This window comes from Pelodiscus sinensis, chromosome 10 (assembly GCF_049634645.1).
Source record: "Pelodiscus sinensis isolate JC-2024 chromosome 10, ASM4963464v1, whole genome shotgun sequence".
NCBI lineage: Eukaryota > Metazoa > Chordata > Testudines > Trionychidae > Pelodiscus > Pelodiscus sinensis.
Genome location: NC_134720.1, coordinates 7555334 through 7572381, shown reverse-complemented (window position 1 = coordinate 7572381; position 17048 = coordinate 7555334). Strand labels below are relative to the sequence as shown.

At 45.4% G+C, this 17048-nt stretch overlaps 1 protein-coding gene across 1 annotated transcript in view; it reads left to right on the top strand.

Annotated features, from left to right (window-relative positions):
- Nucleotides 1–17048, top strand: part of LOC102450331 (uncharacterized) — a 317538-nt gene that overhangs the window by 131661 nt on the left and 168829 nt on the right. Inside the window, 1 exon segment of the mRNA XM_006125203.4 lies at nucleotides 9764–14131. Coding sequence (XP_006125265.2) covers nucleotides 9764–14131 — 4368 coding nt within the window.

Below are 17048 nucleotides of genomic sequence, written 5' to 3'. Positions count from 1 at the left end.
TTGACAAAGCCCTGGCTGGGTTGATTTAGTTGGGATTGGTCCTGCCTCGGGCAGGGGGCTGGACTTGATGACTTCTGAGGTTTCTTCCAGCTCTGTGATTCTATGATTCTAACTTTGGTCACTAGCTTAGAGCCCAGAATAGCCCCGTGCTTGTGAAGGATCGCTGCCACAGAGCTCTGCCATGCCCACTGCTCTCAGCATCAACTACACTACTAAAGCATCAACATGGAGTTCCCTTCCACCAAGGGGCTCCTCCGTTGGGTGTTTGTAGCCAGGCTACAGCTCCTCTGCACCACCCCAGCAAACAAAACAACTGCCTCCTTGGGCCTGTTTGTTACCGTAGAGAAATGGCAAGATCACATGCTGATTCTCAAATCCAGTGTAACAGAACTTTGAGCCGCAGAGTCCCAGGGCTTCTGCCTCAGTGCTAGGAACTACCGGATGCCAGAGAGCCCAGGAAGCTCACACAACCAGAGGGCGCATAGCAAAGGAGGCAAGTGATCCTGTGACAACCGTGCAATGGCCTGTGCCGTAAAGTATCGCCATGGGAGCCCATGAGCGGCGACAAGGTAGGAATCATGCTTACAATCACCTCTGCCACACCTGTGCAAGAGGCTCCTTGTAACAGTCCGGGAGGGGGTTGCGCAATCTGTGGTGAGGACATAGGCAAAGGACAAACAGGTTACAAAGGGGAAGCCTAAAAAAGAAAAGCTGGTCTAATTATCAGCTGCCAAGCTGACAGTGTCAGGCAGGACGTGAGTTACATTTACTTGTAAACTGTGCAGACTGGCGTTGGAAATCCGTTGAGACAAACGTGAACTGCTACAACGCTCCTTTTACTTACTTGCTGTGGTAGAACTGCACTTGAACCATCTGGGCCTAGTACGCTGACTAAACCCAGACCTCCAGGTGTAAAATGAAATCCCCCATTTGCTTCATTTAGTTTTCAGGGTTTCTCCCCCTCTATTGTTGTGGCTTTTCTAAACATTTCTAGGCAAAATGTGATTTCCAAATGAAGAATTGAAACTTTTTTGTGTTTCAAAATGGTTGAAAAGAATTATAAATACACCTTCTAATTTTTTTCATTTCTATGTAGCTGAAACTATTTGCCAAATTCATCCCAAATTTGCAAATAGCTTTGGTGCATTTTGTGGCAAATTTACTGTCCCTCCCCCAAATTCACCCATTTCTATCTACAGACCCTTTGTCTTATCTGTTTAGGTTGTCCCTGAAGTAATAATTAATGGATACTGGGACTTAACCCTGCTACAGTCCTCTTGTGTGGCCTTGGAAATGTCATTTAATCTCCGTCTTAGATCTCTGTAAGCTGAAGATAATACTTCCTTCCACCATTCCTTTTATTTGCCTAATTAGCCATAACTTGTTAGGACAGAAACTAAGTTCCACAGTGTACAATGGAGCGGTGAACTTGGTTATGGTATCGGTGCTCCACATACCTTGTGGTGAATGTTCAGAGAATGTTTGGTGTTGCATATTTTATATCTACCCAACTGTCAGACGAGCACGACAGCAGGAGTGTGATCAGGATCAATCATCTGGAGACAACAGGAATGGACTCAGGAGTGGAACACATTAATGAGTGTGTGCAGCAAGCTTCCTTGATGGCAATGGCTGGTGAGGGCTAGGGTTAAAGAATGAGGGAGGGTATGAAATGCAACATTCCACATGCTCACAGTGCTCCGCCCGGCCTGCCTACACGTCCTTCCTGTCAGCATGTTGTTCTAAGCAAGCACGTGAATGGTTGTTGCTTTCTGTAGAACAGTTGCCTGAATTACAGAGATATTGGAAATACGGGGGGGGAGGGAAGGGGGGGCAGTGGGATTCATACACAATGCAGGCAGGCCACATTCTGTTTGGTGCTTGGCTGGCCCTCCAGGCCTGGCCCTTTCCTGATCAGACTGCTGGTCAGATAGGGAGTCTTAGCATTCGGCACAGGGATACTCAGGATGTCTCAGGCTCTATCTACAGTATGAGCCTCTAGCAGAAGAGCAAATGCAAATGGAGCAAATACAGGGAATGCACTTAGAGATGTGCACCGCATAAGTCTCATATAAACAGGTCTGGAAAACATTTTTATATTTTTTGAGGAGTAACATTGGTTCGAACCAAGGGGTTTGATTCGAACTAACACGTCTCGGAGTCCACTTCCTCGTTCGAATCAGCTGATTAGCAGAATAACGCGCAGGCGAGATTATGCTAATGAAGGGCGGGATATTTAAATCCCCGCTTCATTAGCAATTTCGGTCGGCTACATTTGCATCCCTAGCTCAAACTAGGGAGCAAGTGTAGACGTACCCTCAGTCTGAGACGGTGAATGTAGGCTTCCAGGTCACCACAGAACTGTATCGTGTTTGTGGGGGTGGTAGGGCAAAAAGAGAGTCCCCAAGATAGGACAGACTCTTCTGCCAGGCTGAGTGTGTAGTTGAATAGATTGACGATATTGCTGGGTGAGTTGAGGGTACTACTATTGTGTCCCCATGTGTCAGGTAGGAGCTTAGACAGTTTACAGTCCTTTTTCCTCTGTAGAGAAATGAAGTGTGCAATATAAATCTCCTGTCTTATTTTAGGAGGAATCCAGCCATGTGGAAGTTTGTGTGGAAGGTTGTTTTTTTATGAAAATCTCCAGATTTGAGAGCTCTTTTTTGATGTTTTCCTGTTTGCTGTACAGGATGCTGATCAGGTGGTTCCTCAGTTTCTTTGAGAGCGTATGGCATAATCTCTCACCATAGTCTGTGCAGTATGTTGATTGCAATGGATTTTTCACCTTCAGTCCATGATTTAATTTAAAAAGAAAGGTGCGACAAGGTTAAAGAAAAGTGATATGCCATCAGCCATTTAACTATCTCACTTGCTTTGGTTTATCGGAATCCATCAACCCATATTTATTTTACCCTGGCCAATGTAGGCTTCATTTCTGCAAAGTATTTAAGCACATGCTTAAGTACTTTGAAAAAAAAATACAGGAACATTTTACTCATTAAAGCACTAGTTTGGCAGACAGCAATAATCCAAGGGTAACAATTTCAAAAGTGCTTAAGTGATGAAGGCTGGTACGCACCTAGAACTTTCGATGGTCTGAGGGGTGTCTTTTAGTGGTGTGATAGTATTTTTACATTTTTATACCAGCTGTGGTCAGAAGTCTCCAAAGTGGTGTCCTGACAGATGTTGATAGGGGTTCGGCCACATGCATGTGCTCCCTCTGTACGCTACCCCTGCGCTACATAGATAGCCAGCACATCAGACTCTCAGAGAACACACCAGGACTACAGAATCAGATAAGGTACAAAGGCAGGTTTATTGTCAAATGAAGCACAGCCACTAGCTCTGTGAATCAGACGTCTACAGTCGTGCTAGTACATGAGTCCTCCCTGGCAATGGATTCAGCTCAGTCAGTGGCAAGATTTTCCACTGCCCCTGAAGTTGGACAAAGAGTCAAGGTGAGCTATACCAACATTCATAGACTGAACCAGTCGGTGATACCCACTGTACAGACCATCTTACGTGTTTCGTGACAGTTTGTTACCTTCCCTTGTACTTTCTCCTGAATTTCAGACAAAATATTCCTATTGACCACCTGTCATTTTACTTTCATGCCTGATGTTTCAGATAAAATATCACCATTCATCATTTTTGCCAAGCCACTTTATCAGGTGTAGGTTTGGGTGCCCTTGTGCTGTCCTGCTGGAATGTGTTTCTATGTTCCCTGGGTTTTAGCAGTGCTAGCAATACTGGGACTGAGTTCATGTTCTGGACAAGCAAACAACTGCTTGTGACAGGGCCTGCCTGCTCTTCATAGGATAACTCTTGCTGACTTTGGTTCAGGCCTCCGGCCATACACCAGACCCATGCTTCTGGCTCCTTCCGGCTCCTAAACCAGCAAAAGCCTTAGTGTGGTACAATCGTATTGACAAAGTCCCTTTATCGATAGAGCTTATTTCTTGTGGGAGCTGGTATAAAGTATATGGCAAAAACAAGCTAGACACAGGAGTGCTTTTGCTGACCTAGGCTGCATTTACACTAGAGGCTTTGCCAGTAGAGTATACCAGTAGAACTGGACAGGCACACCTTTTCTAGCATTTGACTAGGCTTTAGGTCATTCTCACAAATGGTACTTAGGCCTCCTAGACCACATAAGCACTTATGAAAATGTTACTTGTTACTCGTTATCTTTCAGCTGAACTATTTCTTCCAACAGGACTGCTCTAAGCAGGGGTGGGGAATCTCAGCCCCAGGGGGGAACCTCAGGCCCAGGGGTCAGATGCAGCCCCCAGCCCCAGCCCCTGATCCAGAGCTCCACCCCCCAGCATTGGGGAGCCGGTGCTGGCACTTCAGCCTCTCACTGTTCCCCTCCAGAGCTGAAGCACACAACGTGTACTAAGCTTCCCCCTCCCCTCCCCGGCTCTGGTGTGCCAGGGGAATGCGGGGAGTGTCTTTCTGTTTTTCAGTTGGGGGCCATGACAGTGAGGAGGGTTTTTTTGCATTTCACTTGTGTTCAGCCCCCGACTGATTTTTCTGTGGTTCAACCTCTCCAAACCTAAAAAGCTCTCCCCCCTCCCCCCCCCCGCTGCCTTTAAGCATGCCTTTGTTGTTTTTGGACTGTTTCTTGAATGAGAATGTACTCAGTATCACATTGAATGCAAAAATATTGTTACTTTGTTTTAAAAATAAAGACACGCTGAGACTGGAGACTTAATGTGTCAAACCATTTTCTTGTTTTCAGTTCCCCAGCAGGGGGAGCTATTGCAGAGCAATGAATGCATCAAAACGATTCAAATGGAAGTCTAGTGGTGTTACAGTTCAGATTCCATAACTGTATGTCTGCCGACTTTTCTTTTCCTATCTTACTGACTGAGAAGACTGGCTGATTTAAAAAAACAGTTCAGAGCAGTCCGTATGCTGTTGATTATTGGGAATTCTTTATCATGAATGCCTCTGCTGAGCAGCTTCTGCTCTTTACCTCTCGTTATTTAAGGCTTGATCTTGCAATCAGGTCACTCACACTCAGTTTGGAGCCCTGCATCTTGTGCAGAGTACCATTGAAGTAACTGCAGGGCCCCAAAAGTTTGGCTCTCCTTGCCAGGTCTCATTCCAGCAGTGGGGTCTTATCTAACCATCTCAATATTTTTAAATCAGCATTAAGTTTCATTCAGAATATTTTGCACAGCCTTAGAGTTTCATTGTGACTTTGCCAAAATAGTTGGGATTATGCCAACAACCTCTGGTTTTGCTAAAATATAAAGCCATCTTTGAGTGAAAACGAGCATCCATCCTTGACTGGACCTGTTTGAATAAACATAGCAAATACAAAAAAAGAATTAGGAGGAGAAGCTGAGGGTTTGGGTTTGTTTAGTCTACAGAAGAGAAGAGTGAGGGGGAATTTGATAACAGCCTTCAACTCCCTGAACGGGGGTTCCAAAGAGGCTGGAGAGAGACTGTTCTCAGTGGTAACTGTAGGCAGAACAAGGAGCAATGGTCTCAAGTTACAGGGGGGGGAGGTCTAGGTTGGATATTAGGAAAAACTATTTATCTAGGAGGGTGGTGAAGCACTGGAATGGGTTATCTAGGGAGGTGGTAGAATCTCCATCCCTAGAGGTGTTCAAGTCCTGGCTTGACAAAGCCCTGGCTGGGATGATTTAGTTGAGGTTGGTTCTGCTTTGCTCCTGAGGCCTCTTCCAACCCTACGATTCTATGAATGTTTACACACTTCAGGGCAAAACCCCAACTTGTGAAGCTTAATGAAAAACAAAATTAGGCAACCACAGAATTGCCCAAAACTCAATTCCAAAAATATATGAAATGTCTGAGGAACCAGTAGGGCACAGCCCTATTTTACCATTTCTCTGTAGCACCACGGGATGTGAATGTGGTTATTTTAATTCTCATATAATTGTGTTAACAGCCCAGCTAAGGCTGCTTGGTGCTTCATATGCACGTCACATTCAGGTCCAGAGGAAGAGCAGCTTCTAGGTGCAGAGTAACTTTGCTGAGTGGAGTCTGAGGGAAGCTGTACAGCAAGCCTCTCACCTATTCACTGATGCCAGCAGATGGCAGCAGTGTGAAATGGCTACAGCACGAAGTCACAGAAACCCTGCATCCCAGATGGGAGTGTCAACTGTGGGGCTTGCCTAGTATCTGACTTTAGACTCGCCTGCACTGTGCTGGCTTGTAACTTGCCAGCATAACCAGGAACAGTGTAATGTAGCCTGTTTCTAACTGTCTGCTGTACAGAAACAAGATGCTGTGAGTACAGCTTATAGGAAGGAGAAATGCATTTGGAAATATGCATTGGGAAATGCAACAATGTCGCTCGCGTGACAGTATTTTCATATTTCTCTTGAGGTGCACAGATTTAACATCTGATTTGAATTCTTTGTCTGGTGCCCTTCCCCCACCTACTCTCATCCAATAAACACATGGGATGTCTCTTATGAATAGCTGAAGGCATTGCTTGTAGATTTTAATTATTCTGCAACGGCCCACTCCATTTAGTAGTTCATTTTTGGAGACTTTCCACTGAAGGTATTAGGTATCAAAGGATCACGAACACCACCCCTCACTGCTTGTCAAAGAATCCATGACCTGAAGCATGAAGCGGCTGGGCTCTGTGAGTTAATTTTAACTCAAAAGATCACTAACTGGCAGTGGTAGTAGGTTGTTATCTTCTGTGACTCAACTGCTAGACAGCTGTGTAATGTAACATTTTAGCGCTTTGATATATGAGAGGATAAAAGTTCAGAGGCTACAGATTAAGCAAGAAGTGCAATGCAAATGCAGTACTGTACAATATAGTGCATAACATATAAATTAAATTGAACAGTATTGTTACAAAACTGTTGAAGAACTTAAGGCCACATTTAGGTCTTGGATGCCAGTTTATATCTCCCACTGACTGCAGCAGGAATCTGTCCAGAGGAATATTACTCTCCTGCTCTGATTCTGTGAATCAGAGCTCTTCTTACTCCCATTAAGTTCAGCCAGCTGCTCAGGATCAAATTTAGTGCAATTGGAAGTAATAGTTCACAACTTAATGAGCGTGGAAGGCTTTGAAGCTTTCCCAGTGAGCAGTCTTCGTTGTACAGCTGCCATCTCCTGGCTGCTAGCATAGCAGAGACTCGTTGGGAGGGGGAAGGGTATGGTGAGGGATCCAATATGTCCTGGCCTGGTCGAGTGGCTCCAAGACACCTTGTGTAAATCAGCACAGTCTGAAAGAGTCCTGGACCAGTGCCGAGATGGCCCAAGCACCAGGGACTGCAGAAATGGCTTAACGCCAGTTTTCTGTTCCCCCTTCCTGGGCTTACAAAGCCCATAGACTTCTGGTTGTCTGCATTTGGCTCACCTGAGTCGTGTGAGCGTGTTGGTGGGCGTTGACCTGTTAACTTTGCCAGGGCAGGACTGTGACTTCCAGAGTTGGAGAGATCTCTGCTGTTACCAGGGCTCTGTATAATCCTAGCATACCTGACAGCTGTGCTTCTCCTCAGCCCACATCAGCATGCCTGTGGGATCGCCTCCCAGGGAATCCCATTTCATCCTCTCCAGTGGCCGAAGCTTTTCTCCGGAATTCATATGGCCCCTGAGATGAGCGTCTGAGCGCTCAGACTATAAATAATTGGGCCTCAGACCATCACCCAATTTTCTCTTACAGATGCCTGTAAAAGAGCCACGTTTCATTTCAGTGTGGGGAGGGCAGGTAAATTGGGGGCTCAGCCGTATCTCTGGGCCTGTTGAAAGGGCTCTGTTGCCTTCAGTTATCTTCCTGTGGTGCCCAAAGTGGCGTGATGTGTGTGCAGGGAGGGCAGCTGTCTTCAGTGGTTCTCAGCCACCCCATCTGAACTCGGTGACGAATTGCTTGTGAAGGAAACTTCCTTTGTGTGTAAAAAGGGCAGTGCTTGCCCTGAACCTAAGAGGTTAATCCAGTCCTTCAAGCCATTACCATTTAATTAGCTTCCTCAGCCCCCTGTCTCTAGCCCACTTTAAGTTCTGAGCTGTGGTAGCAGGGCTCAGAAACTCTGATATCTGCCCTTCTGCTCTGGTTTTTAATTCGGTTCTTCACTGGGGCGTCCATTGAATTTTGCATCTCAGAGAATGGAGCAGCTGGGGCCATCGCTCAAAGATGTGTGGACCTAATGAGCTCGGCACAAGTTTGGATGACAGGATCTCGAGTTCTAATCACACTTCCGCTATTTTACAGGGCCCCACCTCTTCTTGCTTCTGTTTTCCCATTTGGAAAGGCATGAGGCATAAGAACCTAGGGTGTGTCTACACTGCACCGTTATTTCGAGATAACTAGCGTTATTTCGAAATAACAGTGTGAGCGTCTACGCAGCCATTCCATTATTTTGAAATAATTTCAAAATAACGGATGGCTCATTCCGAAATCTGTACACCTCATTCTACGAGAAATAACACCTGTTGTGAAATAGCTATTTCGAAATTAGGTGTGTGTAAATGCTCCATTGCTGCTATTTCAAAATAGCCCCTCACCGGGGCCATTCTAAGTTATTCCTCCCCAATGCCTCCTGGGGCTCTAAATCGAGATAGCACGTCTACATTAGGGAAACCTGCCTCGCACTAATTTTGAGGCTTCCCCGCAGTGTAGACGTGCTAGTTCGAAATAAGCTATTTTGGAATAACTGTTCCAGAATAGCTTATTCTGAAATAACTGAGCAGGGTAGACGTAGCCCTAGAGAGCTATCTATCTCACAGGAGTGCTGTGAGAGAGCTACCAGGATACAGGTTATATAGAGCTTAACGGTACATGTACATACATAGCTAGGAGTCTGAAACCAGCTGAGTACTTGATCAGTATCAACCATATAGAATCTTTGGATAGCCAGTGATGGCAGCAGGTGTAAGATAACAATTTCCCCTCAGCCTGCTTTATCAAGATCGGCTCCCCTCCTTCACACGTGGGGAGGTCTCCACTCGCATTCTGATGGTAAAAGAAGGGGGGGGAAGAGACCTCTTAGATTTGTCTCTTAAGTAAGATTACTTAGAACAAAGACTTATCCCTGGCATTGACAGCGTTGTTTGGATCTCTCTTCCTATAAGCCATGGGGTGGACTTTCTCCAGTGCTGACGGTCCTTGGTCTCGCCGAACATCACGTTCGAAGTTGGTTCGCATCCCTCTGTAGACAAGGTCCAAGTAACTAACTATATTGTGTTCTAAAAGGTGGTTTAAAGTGGTCTGAAAAAATTAGGTGGTTTATGATAATCTGGGAGCATCAGCTTTGGTAAAAGTACTTAAAGTACACCGCTGAGTGATCCGCTTGCTTTTAAAAAATGGCAGGTTTGTGATCTTACCTTCAGCCCTACCTTCCTTAAACACTGGATAGATAACTGGATAATAATAGCTATGCTCCTGGTTTATGCACTAAGTCTCCTGCTGAGATTCAAAGACAGACTAAATAATAGTTTTTATATAGAAGGAATTATTCTACTCCGATTGATGAGAAAAGTGGCCTTGGGTGAGTAGGATGCAAAAGATTGTAAGTCTTGGGAGCTTGTGCCACATTTTGGATTGAAATATTATTAAAAATAGTTTAGAGTAAAGACATAAGGGCATCAGTTCCAACCCTGTACAAGCATAAGATATAATCCCTAAGGAATAGGGGGATAGTCTATATTAAATGTATCTGTGTTGTAATTATTTCCAGATGCATGATATCCTAGAGAGAAACATCTTTCTCTCCGATACCCAACTGCTGAATTCATTCATGACTAATATTGGTCTCTTCATTTGCAGACCCCAGAGCCAACTGAAAACTACATCACTGAAGGAGAGTTTGAAGATGACCAGAGTTCTTCTCCCCCAAGCACCACAGAGTTGGAGCTACGTGGATCAAGCCAGGAAACAGATGAAGATTATTTTGAGACCAAGTCACATCAGAGTGAATCCTTGTCAGACATAAAGACTGAGCCTTATGAAAGTGTGTCAGACACAGAATCTGTTGCCAGTGACGTAAGTGGAGAAACTTGCTTAAGTTCCGACTGCCTTTCCTCTGGAAAAAAACAACTAGGCCATACTTTTCCTGATACCAGTACAGGAATACCCCCTCATGAACTTCATTGCACGAGTCAACTGGAGAGGAGTCAAAAGGCACAGTTGGAGTTGTCTTCTCATTTAAAAGTAGCACCAAGTAGAAATGAATTTTGGATTCAGACTAGAAAACAGAGAGGAGAGGAGGCAGAAGAAGAAGAACTAATATTAACTAGTGACCCCTCCAAAACAGAGTCTGTCACCAGTGCAAAGGACACTACAGCAAAGGCAGGGACTGAGTTGGTGGTGGATGGATTGCAAGGTGAAGCAAAGTCTGAAAACAATAAAGTGCAGTCCTTGGGCAGCTCAGAACCAGCTGAAGATGCTATTGCAAGGAGTAAAAAGAGTCCAGCAACTGTAAGCATTGCCTGTCTGAAAGCAAACTCCGAAAGCTGTTTGACTCTTCCCAAGGCTCAGCAATTTCTTTTACAGACAGATGTTGGATCAAGCCATAGTTTGCCTAATATTAATTTAGAAACAAATAGAACTGATGATAAAAGAAACTCTGAGGCGTTGGAATTTCACTATGAATTAGATTCTAGACCTAACATAAAATGCAGTAGAAGGAACTCAGTTAACAATGGGGAACCGACAGATACAAAGACAAGAAACAGAACTCCAGGGGCCAACCTTAAATTCGATTCACTCTTATACCAACCCTGCCTAAAATCTAAATGTCAGCTTCCACATATAAGATCAGAGACTGCAGAAAATAAAACATGGCATAGTGTACCTGAAAACATAAATTCTAGGGATGAGAGAGACTGCTTTCAATTTACAGATAAATTAAGACTGTCATCGTCCAGGCTACATCTTCAAGGTTTGGATTTCGAGTACTCCTGGAAAAACATAGAAAGGGTGGGTGGAAGCTCTGAAAAAGCAATAAAACTGGAGGGGAAATTTGGCATCAAAGGATCACTCCTTAATACCTGCCTAGAGGCAAATAAGAGCCAGGTATCTTGTCCAGCGGGCTCCCACCAAGGTTCTGAGATTAATTTGCACACTGAATTGGAGACATGTGGCCTTGACACAGAAGCAGACATGTGTGCTGATAGCGTATCATCAGCAGAGCTCCAGCTGGACGATGCCTCTGAGTGGGATCCAGTAGGCAGGACGACACCCTCCGTCTTGGGCTCGGAGCCATTGGGTGTAAATGCTGAAGGAGATGTAGGAAAAGACCAATGGAAATCTGAGAATGGTTCCAAAGTCCATGGGCTGTCTCACACCATTAACTCGGAACCTGGCATCAGTGACCCCCAGGACCAAGTAACTTGTCTTGTAGGCATTTCTGTTGTTGCAGAAAACAAAGGTGATAACTATGCAGCAAACAATGGTCTGGCTGGTAGAACAAATCTGAACGACTTGGAGGAAAGTGTCCTTGAATCACCAAGTACTGAGGCCTGTGTGAGAGAAACTGGTTCAGAAGATTCTTCTGAGCTGAATTTAGGTGGGAAAGCCCTAGAGATCATGCTGACTGGTGTGGATCACACCGACTGGTCCGGTGGCCAAGATGTTACAGGACAGCAGCATGCTTCAATGCTGCAAAACCTGAACGGCAACAACAATGCCTTCCAGGGACGCTCAGAGCTTATAACAACAAATGGACATCTCCAGGGGGAAACGTTGATGAAGTTCCCAGAGTTAAAGCCTGCTCTGATTATAATATCAGTGGAGGAGAAGGGCTTGCAGTCCAATAAGTCGAATGATGGCTGTCGTGCTGAAATAATAACTGGAACATTAGGAGAACTAGCCAATGAGGATCTGGGGTCTCCTCCCATTGGCAGCAAAGAATCCAAGGAGCAACAGAGAGATCTGCATATGTATCCCAACTGTGAAGAGCAAACTCTGCCTATACAGCACATCTCTGGCAGTGAAGAGGTGAGTGCTGCTGGGAGCACAGGACAGGAAGAATCTGAAATCGTGCAGCAGCAAGTAAAGAAAACCGATCTGGATTTCTCTTTGAAATGCAATTGCAGTGGCTTCCCAGTAACTGCTGCAAAATATGAACCCAGTGAGCTTAATTTACACGTGGAGGATGCTGCTGTTCCCATGAAAGAAAAGCCAGTTGTATGCAGCAGAGTGCATTTGAAATCACATGGCATAACCAGTGGGGGAATCTCTCGGGGAGAGCCCTACCGAACTAATGTGGGGGTGCAGACAGAAAGAGAGATGTTACAAAAATCACTGTTTGAAAGCAGTGCTTTCAAAGAGTCTGAGGAAAATGAGTTCAATACAAGTCAAGGCCCAGAGCAAGACATATATATCCCTACCACAACAGCCCTGGAAAAGAGCAGTATTAGTGGCCTGTGGCAGAGCGTGGATGGTGACACTGTTGGGAGCATCGTCTCCTGCGTACAGTGGCTAGACGGGAAACAAAGTGAAAGCACCAGTCTTTCAAAAGAACAGACGGGCATTGGCGAAGATTCTCCCGACAGAGAACTAAAGCAGGGCTCTGCTATGGAGGAACTGAGTCTTAGCAAGGTCAATGAACAGAATCCACACGTGACCGGTGCCTTGAACCATATAGCGAAGACAGAGAGCCAAGAGGCCTCTGCCCTGGCTCTAGACAATGTGAGCACTAGCAGTGCTAACAGTGAGGAGATGGAGGAGAATTTATTCCACTTTCCGGGGAGTAACAGCAGCCTCTCTAAAACTGTGCAGAAACCGAGCAAGACTGTGAAGCCTTCCAAGTTTTTAGTGTTCTCAAAAATGGCATCCTTCAAGAAAACCAAGACAGCGGCTGCTGAAAACCAAGGTAGCAGCAGCATCTTTGGGAGCAAGACAAAGGCAGAAGAACTTGACACTGGGAAAGAAGATGAAGACACTGAGAGTTTGCAGTCTTTTAAAAGCAGTTCATCTAGTTCTACCTTGCAAAGAAAAGAAAGTTACACCTCAGAATATTCTGATGATGACGACATATTCTATGAAAGGCCTGCTGGATTGCTCAGCAGAATCAGCCTGAGGAAGGCTTCTGGATCTGGTCGGATACAGACGGACAACACTGACACAAATTCTACTTCCCCCTCATTGCTGAATGCCAAACACTCTGAAACACGAGCCTTAGAGTCAGCTGAAAATAATGAGAGCGAAGTGTCAGAGTGTTCTGGGGCAAGGAGATCCCTGAGTGAGAATGAGTATAAAAGAAACAAAAACCCAGAGGGCAAAAAATTCAGGACAAGGCTGGCCTTGGCACAGAAATCCTTCTCGAGTTTATTTGAATCCAAAACCCCGGAGAAAGAAAATCCCGAGCAGAGCCCCAAAGTGTCAGTGAAACATGAAAAGGAGAGAGCCAAGATTCGCCAGAGCTCCTGGAAAGCATTTCTGAAAAGCAGGGAGGCGGAGGGACTAAAAAGGCCCACCGTACCTCCATCCCAGGTCAGTCTTAGAACCAGCAGGGGCCACCAGCAAGGTCCTGAAAATGGTGCAAGAAGACCATCTACGGAGAAGCAGGAGAGCTCTAATGGACAAGCATTGTTGAGATCCTATGAGTGTAATGCCACCTCCACAGATGCCAACCATTCTGACACCTCTGTGGAGTCCATTGAGGTCTCGACGCCTATGGATAGGAGAAGACAGAAGGTACTCTCCTATGATTTGACTAGCAAAGGTCTGGAAAGCCTAGACTATGATGAGCAGCAGGAATTATTGGTCAACAGTTTAGGTACTTCTGAAGAATACTGGTTGAGATCTGCCTTTAGCCCTAGTGACCTGCAATCCCCCTTTACTCAGTTAAGCCCCTCTTGCCCCCAGCTATCGACATATGATGGTAAAGACATGCCCTGCCGGCCCATGAGCCCTAAACCCCAAAGTCCAAGACCCGGATCTCAACGCAAAAGTTTCCGTTATCCCGGGAGAATAAGTGCCACTTCTATGATCTCGCTTGGGAACAGCTCTGCTATCGACAGCAACTTAGAGGCACCCGAGAGGCCAAAGACGCTGAAGCCTAGGGGTATGCTCTTGCTTTCTATGCACTCACTGGACAATGAATGCCAGAGAGAAGACAGTGGGATAAGCAGCCAGTCACAGATCAGCTTAAACACTGCTTCCTCAGTTAGCGATCTGCTCCGAGATGAGGTGAGTTGCTCGGTGAAAGTGATCAGACTTAATAGTGCTTTGCAGAGCTCTCCTAAGGGGCTTAATGAATCCCAAATGCCAAGAGTCATATTCTGTTAATAGAAGAGTGAACGAACTAGCTGTTAGCTGGAATAAACACATCTCTTTGTGTAAATACAGCAGCTGCACACTAGTGATAGTTCCTAGTGAATAGCCTCCTGCCTCTGAGCTGATTTACAGTCCCTTAAAGAGCAGTTTTTCTGCAAATTGTGACGGTGAAATTGGCATTGTGATTCTCTGTATTTATTGCATCACAATGATTTAAGATTAGGATTTACTCCTCTGCCAAGTAAAAGGATCAGGGTTTTCCTAACTGCTAGTGCTGCAAACTTCTCCTGGAATGTGAGAATCTAGCTGGGTTTGTTTTGTCTCATGCACTAGACAAATTGCACACACCAGACCCTGACCTCTGTGACACCCATGCTAAGCCATTGCCTTGTGTCAGGTCTTCAAGGCAAAGTGGGCCCTTCAAAAAGCACACTGGAGAATGCTTGCAGCATCTCCTCCTGCGGCATGCTTGGGAGCAGGTTGTTCAGAAGCTAGCCCTACTGAGGTTTTAAACATTAAGGCTGTGTCTAAACTACATGGCTCCGTCAATGGAGCCATGTAGATTAGGCTGATCGGCAGAGGGAAATGAAGCCGCAATTTAAATAATCGCAGCTTCATTTAAATTTAAATGGCTGCCACGCTGAGCCGACAAACAGCTGATCAGCTGTTTGTCGGCTCAGCGTGCTAGTCTGGACGCTCCCGCCCTGACCTGAAAGCCCTTTATCGACCTCCTCGTTATGCCTCATAGGATGAGGTTTACCAGGCAGGTCGATAAAGGGCTTTCATGTCGACAGGGGAGCGTCCAGACTGCCCTGATCTGCTGACAAACAGCTGATCGGCAGAGAGGGGCAGCCATTTAAATTTAAATGAAGCCGCAATTATTTAAATTGCGGCTTCATTTCCCTTTGCCGAACAAACAAATCTACATGGCTCCGTCGACGGAGCCATGTAGTCTAGACGTACCCCAAGATAACAGTCCTCACTTCCAAGATATGAATTCCAACACATTAAAGACCTTTGACTGCTAGTTAGATTTATTTTAGGAATTTTGATAAGGACATTGTAAGTTTGAGGTAGCTCTGAATCCTGCATTATAGATAAGAAGGTTTAACATACAGAGTCTTTGCAGTATGCATTTGACAATTAAATATATATTCGGAACTATACCTCAGTACACCCACTGCTACATAAAAATGTCAGTAAATACAGTCCAGCACTAGATGCAGACTAATTTTCCTCCTATATCTGAGTAGTAGGCAGTAGAACTGGAGAGGTGGTGAACCACATGGATATATGTAGAATTCTTATGTAAAAGAACCAAAACCTCCAACTTCCCCTCAGAAATTAACAATTTGTAACTAAGTTTCAAAGAGAGAAGAATTTATGTTGAAACCAAGAGTCTAGAGTGACCCAGTTCTGCACAGCTGAGTGTTTGCCTTGGGGCCAGAGGATCACATCAGATGGGCCTTAGAGTAATTTCATCTATCTGGGCTTTTTTTCATGTTTTAATTTAGTTATGTAAATAAGTTCTCCAGCAGGCAATAAAAGACAGTCCCAATACATCCCCTCTTCCCCTCTCTCCTCCCTCACCTGTTTCCCAGATCTTCCTTGAGGTGCTGGGGTCTAAGGTCTCCCGTATCTCAGGCGTACACCTCCCTCGCTACGTTTGCATCAGTATCGGTAAGGCTGTGTCACGTTGCCAGAGGTGAGCTGGCACAGGGCTGTTTACATGCCGCCCTGGTTTAAGCAGAGATTGAAAATTACTATTTTCAAAGAGCTTGTAGTATCTGAGTTCTTCAAACAACCTGGGGGATAGCAGAGAGATCCTGGTCTCTCTAGAAACCAACCCTCCCTCACATGGGGGACGTACGTTGCCTCTTTTCCTCTGAGATTACTCCTGCCCTCGTGTCACTGATCTCTTGTCTTACCTATAATGGATGCCCTCTGGATTAATGGTGAAATGCCTTGCCACATCTCAATATTTAAGGAGCCCCTGTGAAAAAACTGGTGTGTGTGTGTGAGAGAGAGAGAGCATAATAGCACATGGAAAGAGAAACAGAGTGAAGTCAGCACCTATACACCCTGCCCCCATCCTGTAATTTCCTAACTCCTTGGCTAAATATCAGACAAGTAGCACTGATAACATAAAGTGCAACATCAAAGTACTGGACTCCTGTGAGACCAGCAGGCACCGAGGGGGTTCTGATGCCTCTCCCAGCTAAGGGATGGTGGGGAAAGCACAGACAGCAAGCGAGGGTACGACTGTCTACACCTTTATCAATAATATTGCAATAATAATAAATATAGAGTGACCCAAATCCTAGCAGTAGCACTATTGTAACAAACCCGGGACTAGCTTGTGACTGGCCACAGGCTCCTCCGCCAGCATGCGGGGTATGCTTTGTGTGCCATGTAGCGTGGGAAGCAGGCACTATACAGTATTTTAAAAGGAGAAATTTTGGCAGGCTCAGAACATCACTGATCTGTTTCCCCATTAACTCTGTTTTCCAAAGCCAGCAAATGGCTCATTACATTATTTTTGTTTTAGCACCACAGTGTTTTTCCTTCCTTTCCTCTTATGGGACCCGTTTTCTGCTTCAAGCTTCTACCGGGCCTTTAAAATAAACAAGATAAATGAAATCAGTGCAACACCTTGTGAGTTACCTCTGTAAGATGCCATCACCGCTGCCCTGGTCAGGCTCTCCGGTTTTTGTGTGGAGGTGGGGCTAGTGGGATGGGCTTTTAGTCTTCCAGAGCTCAAGTAAAGGCCCAGCCCCCCAGGTGGTTCTGAGGCCTTGCACTGAGCTTTGCAATCAGCCATTCAGCCGTG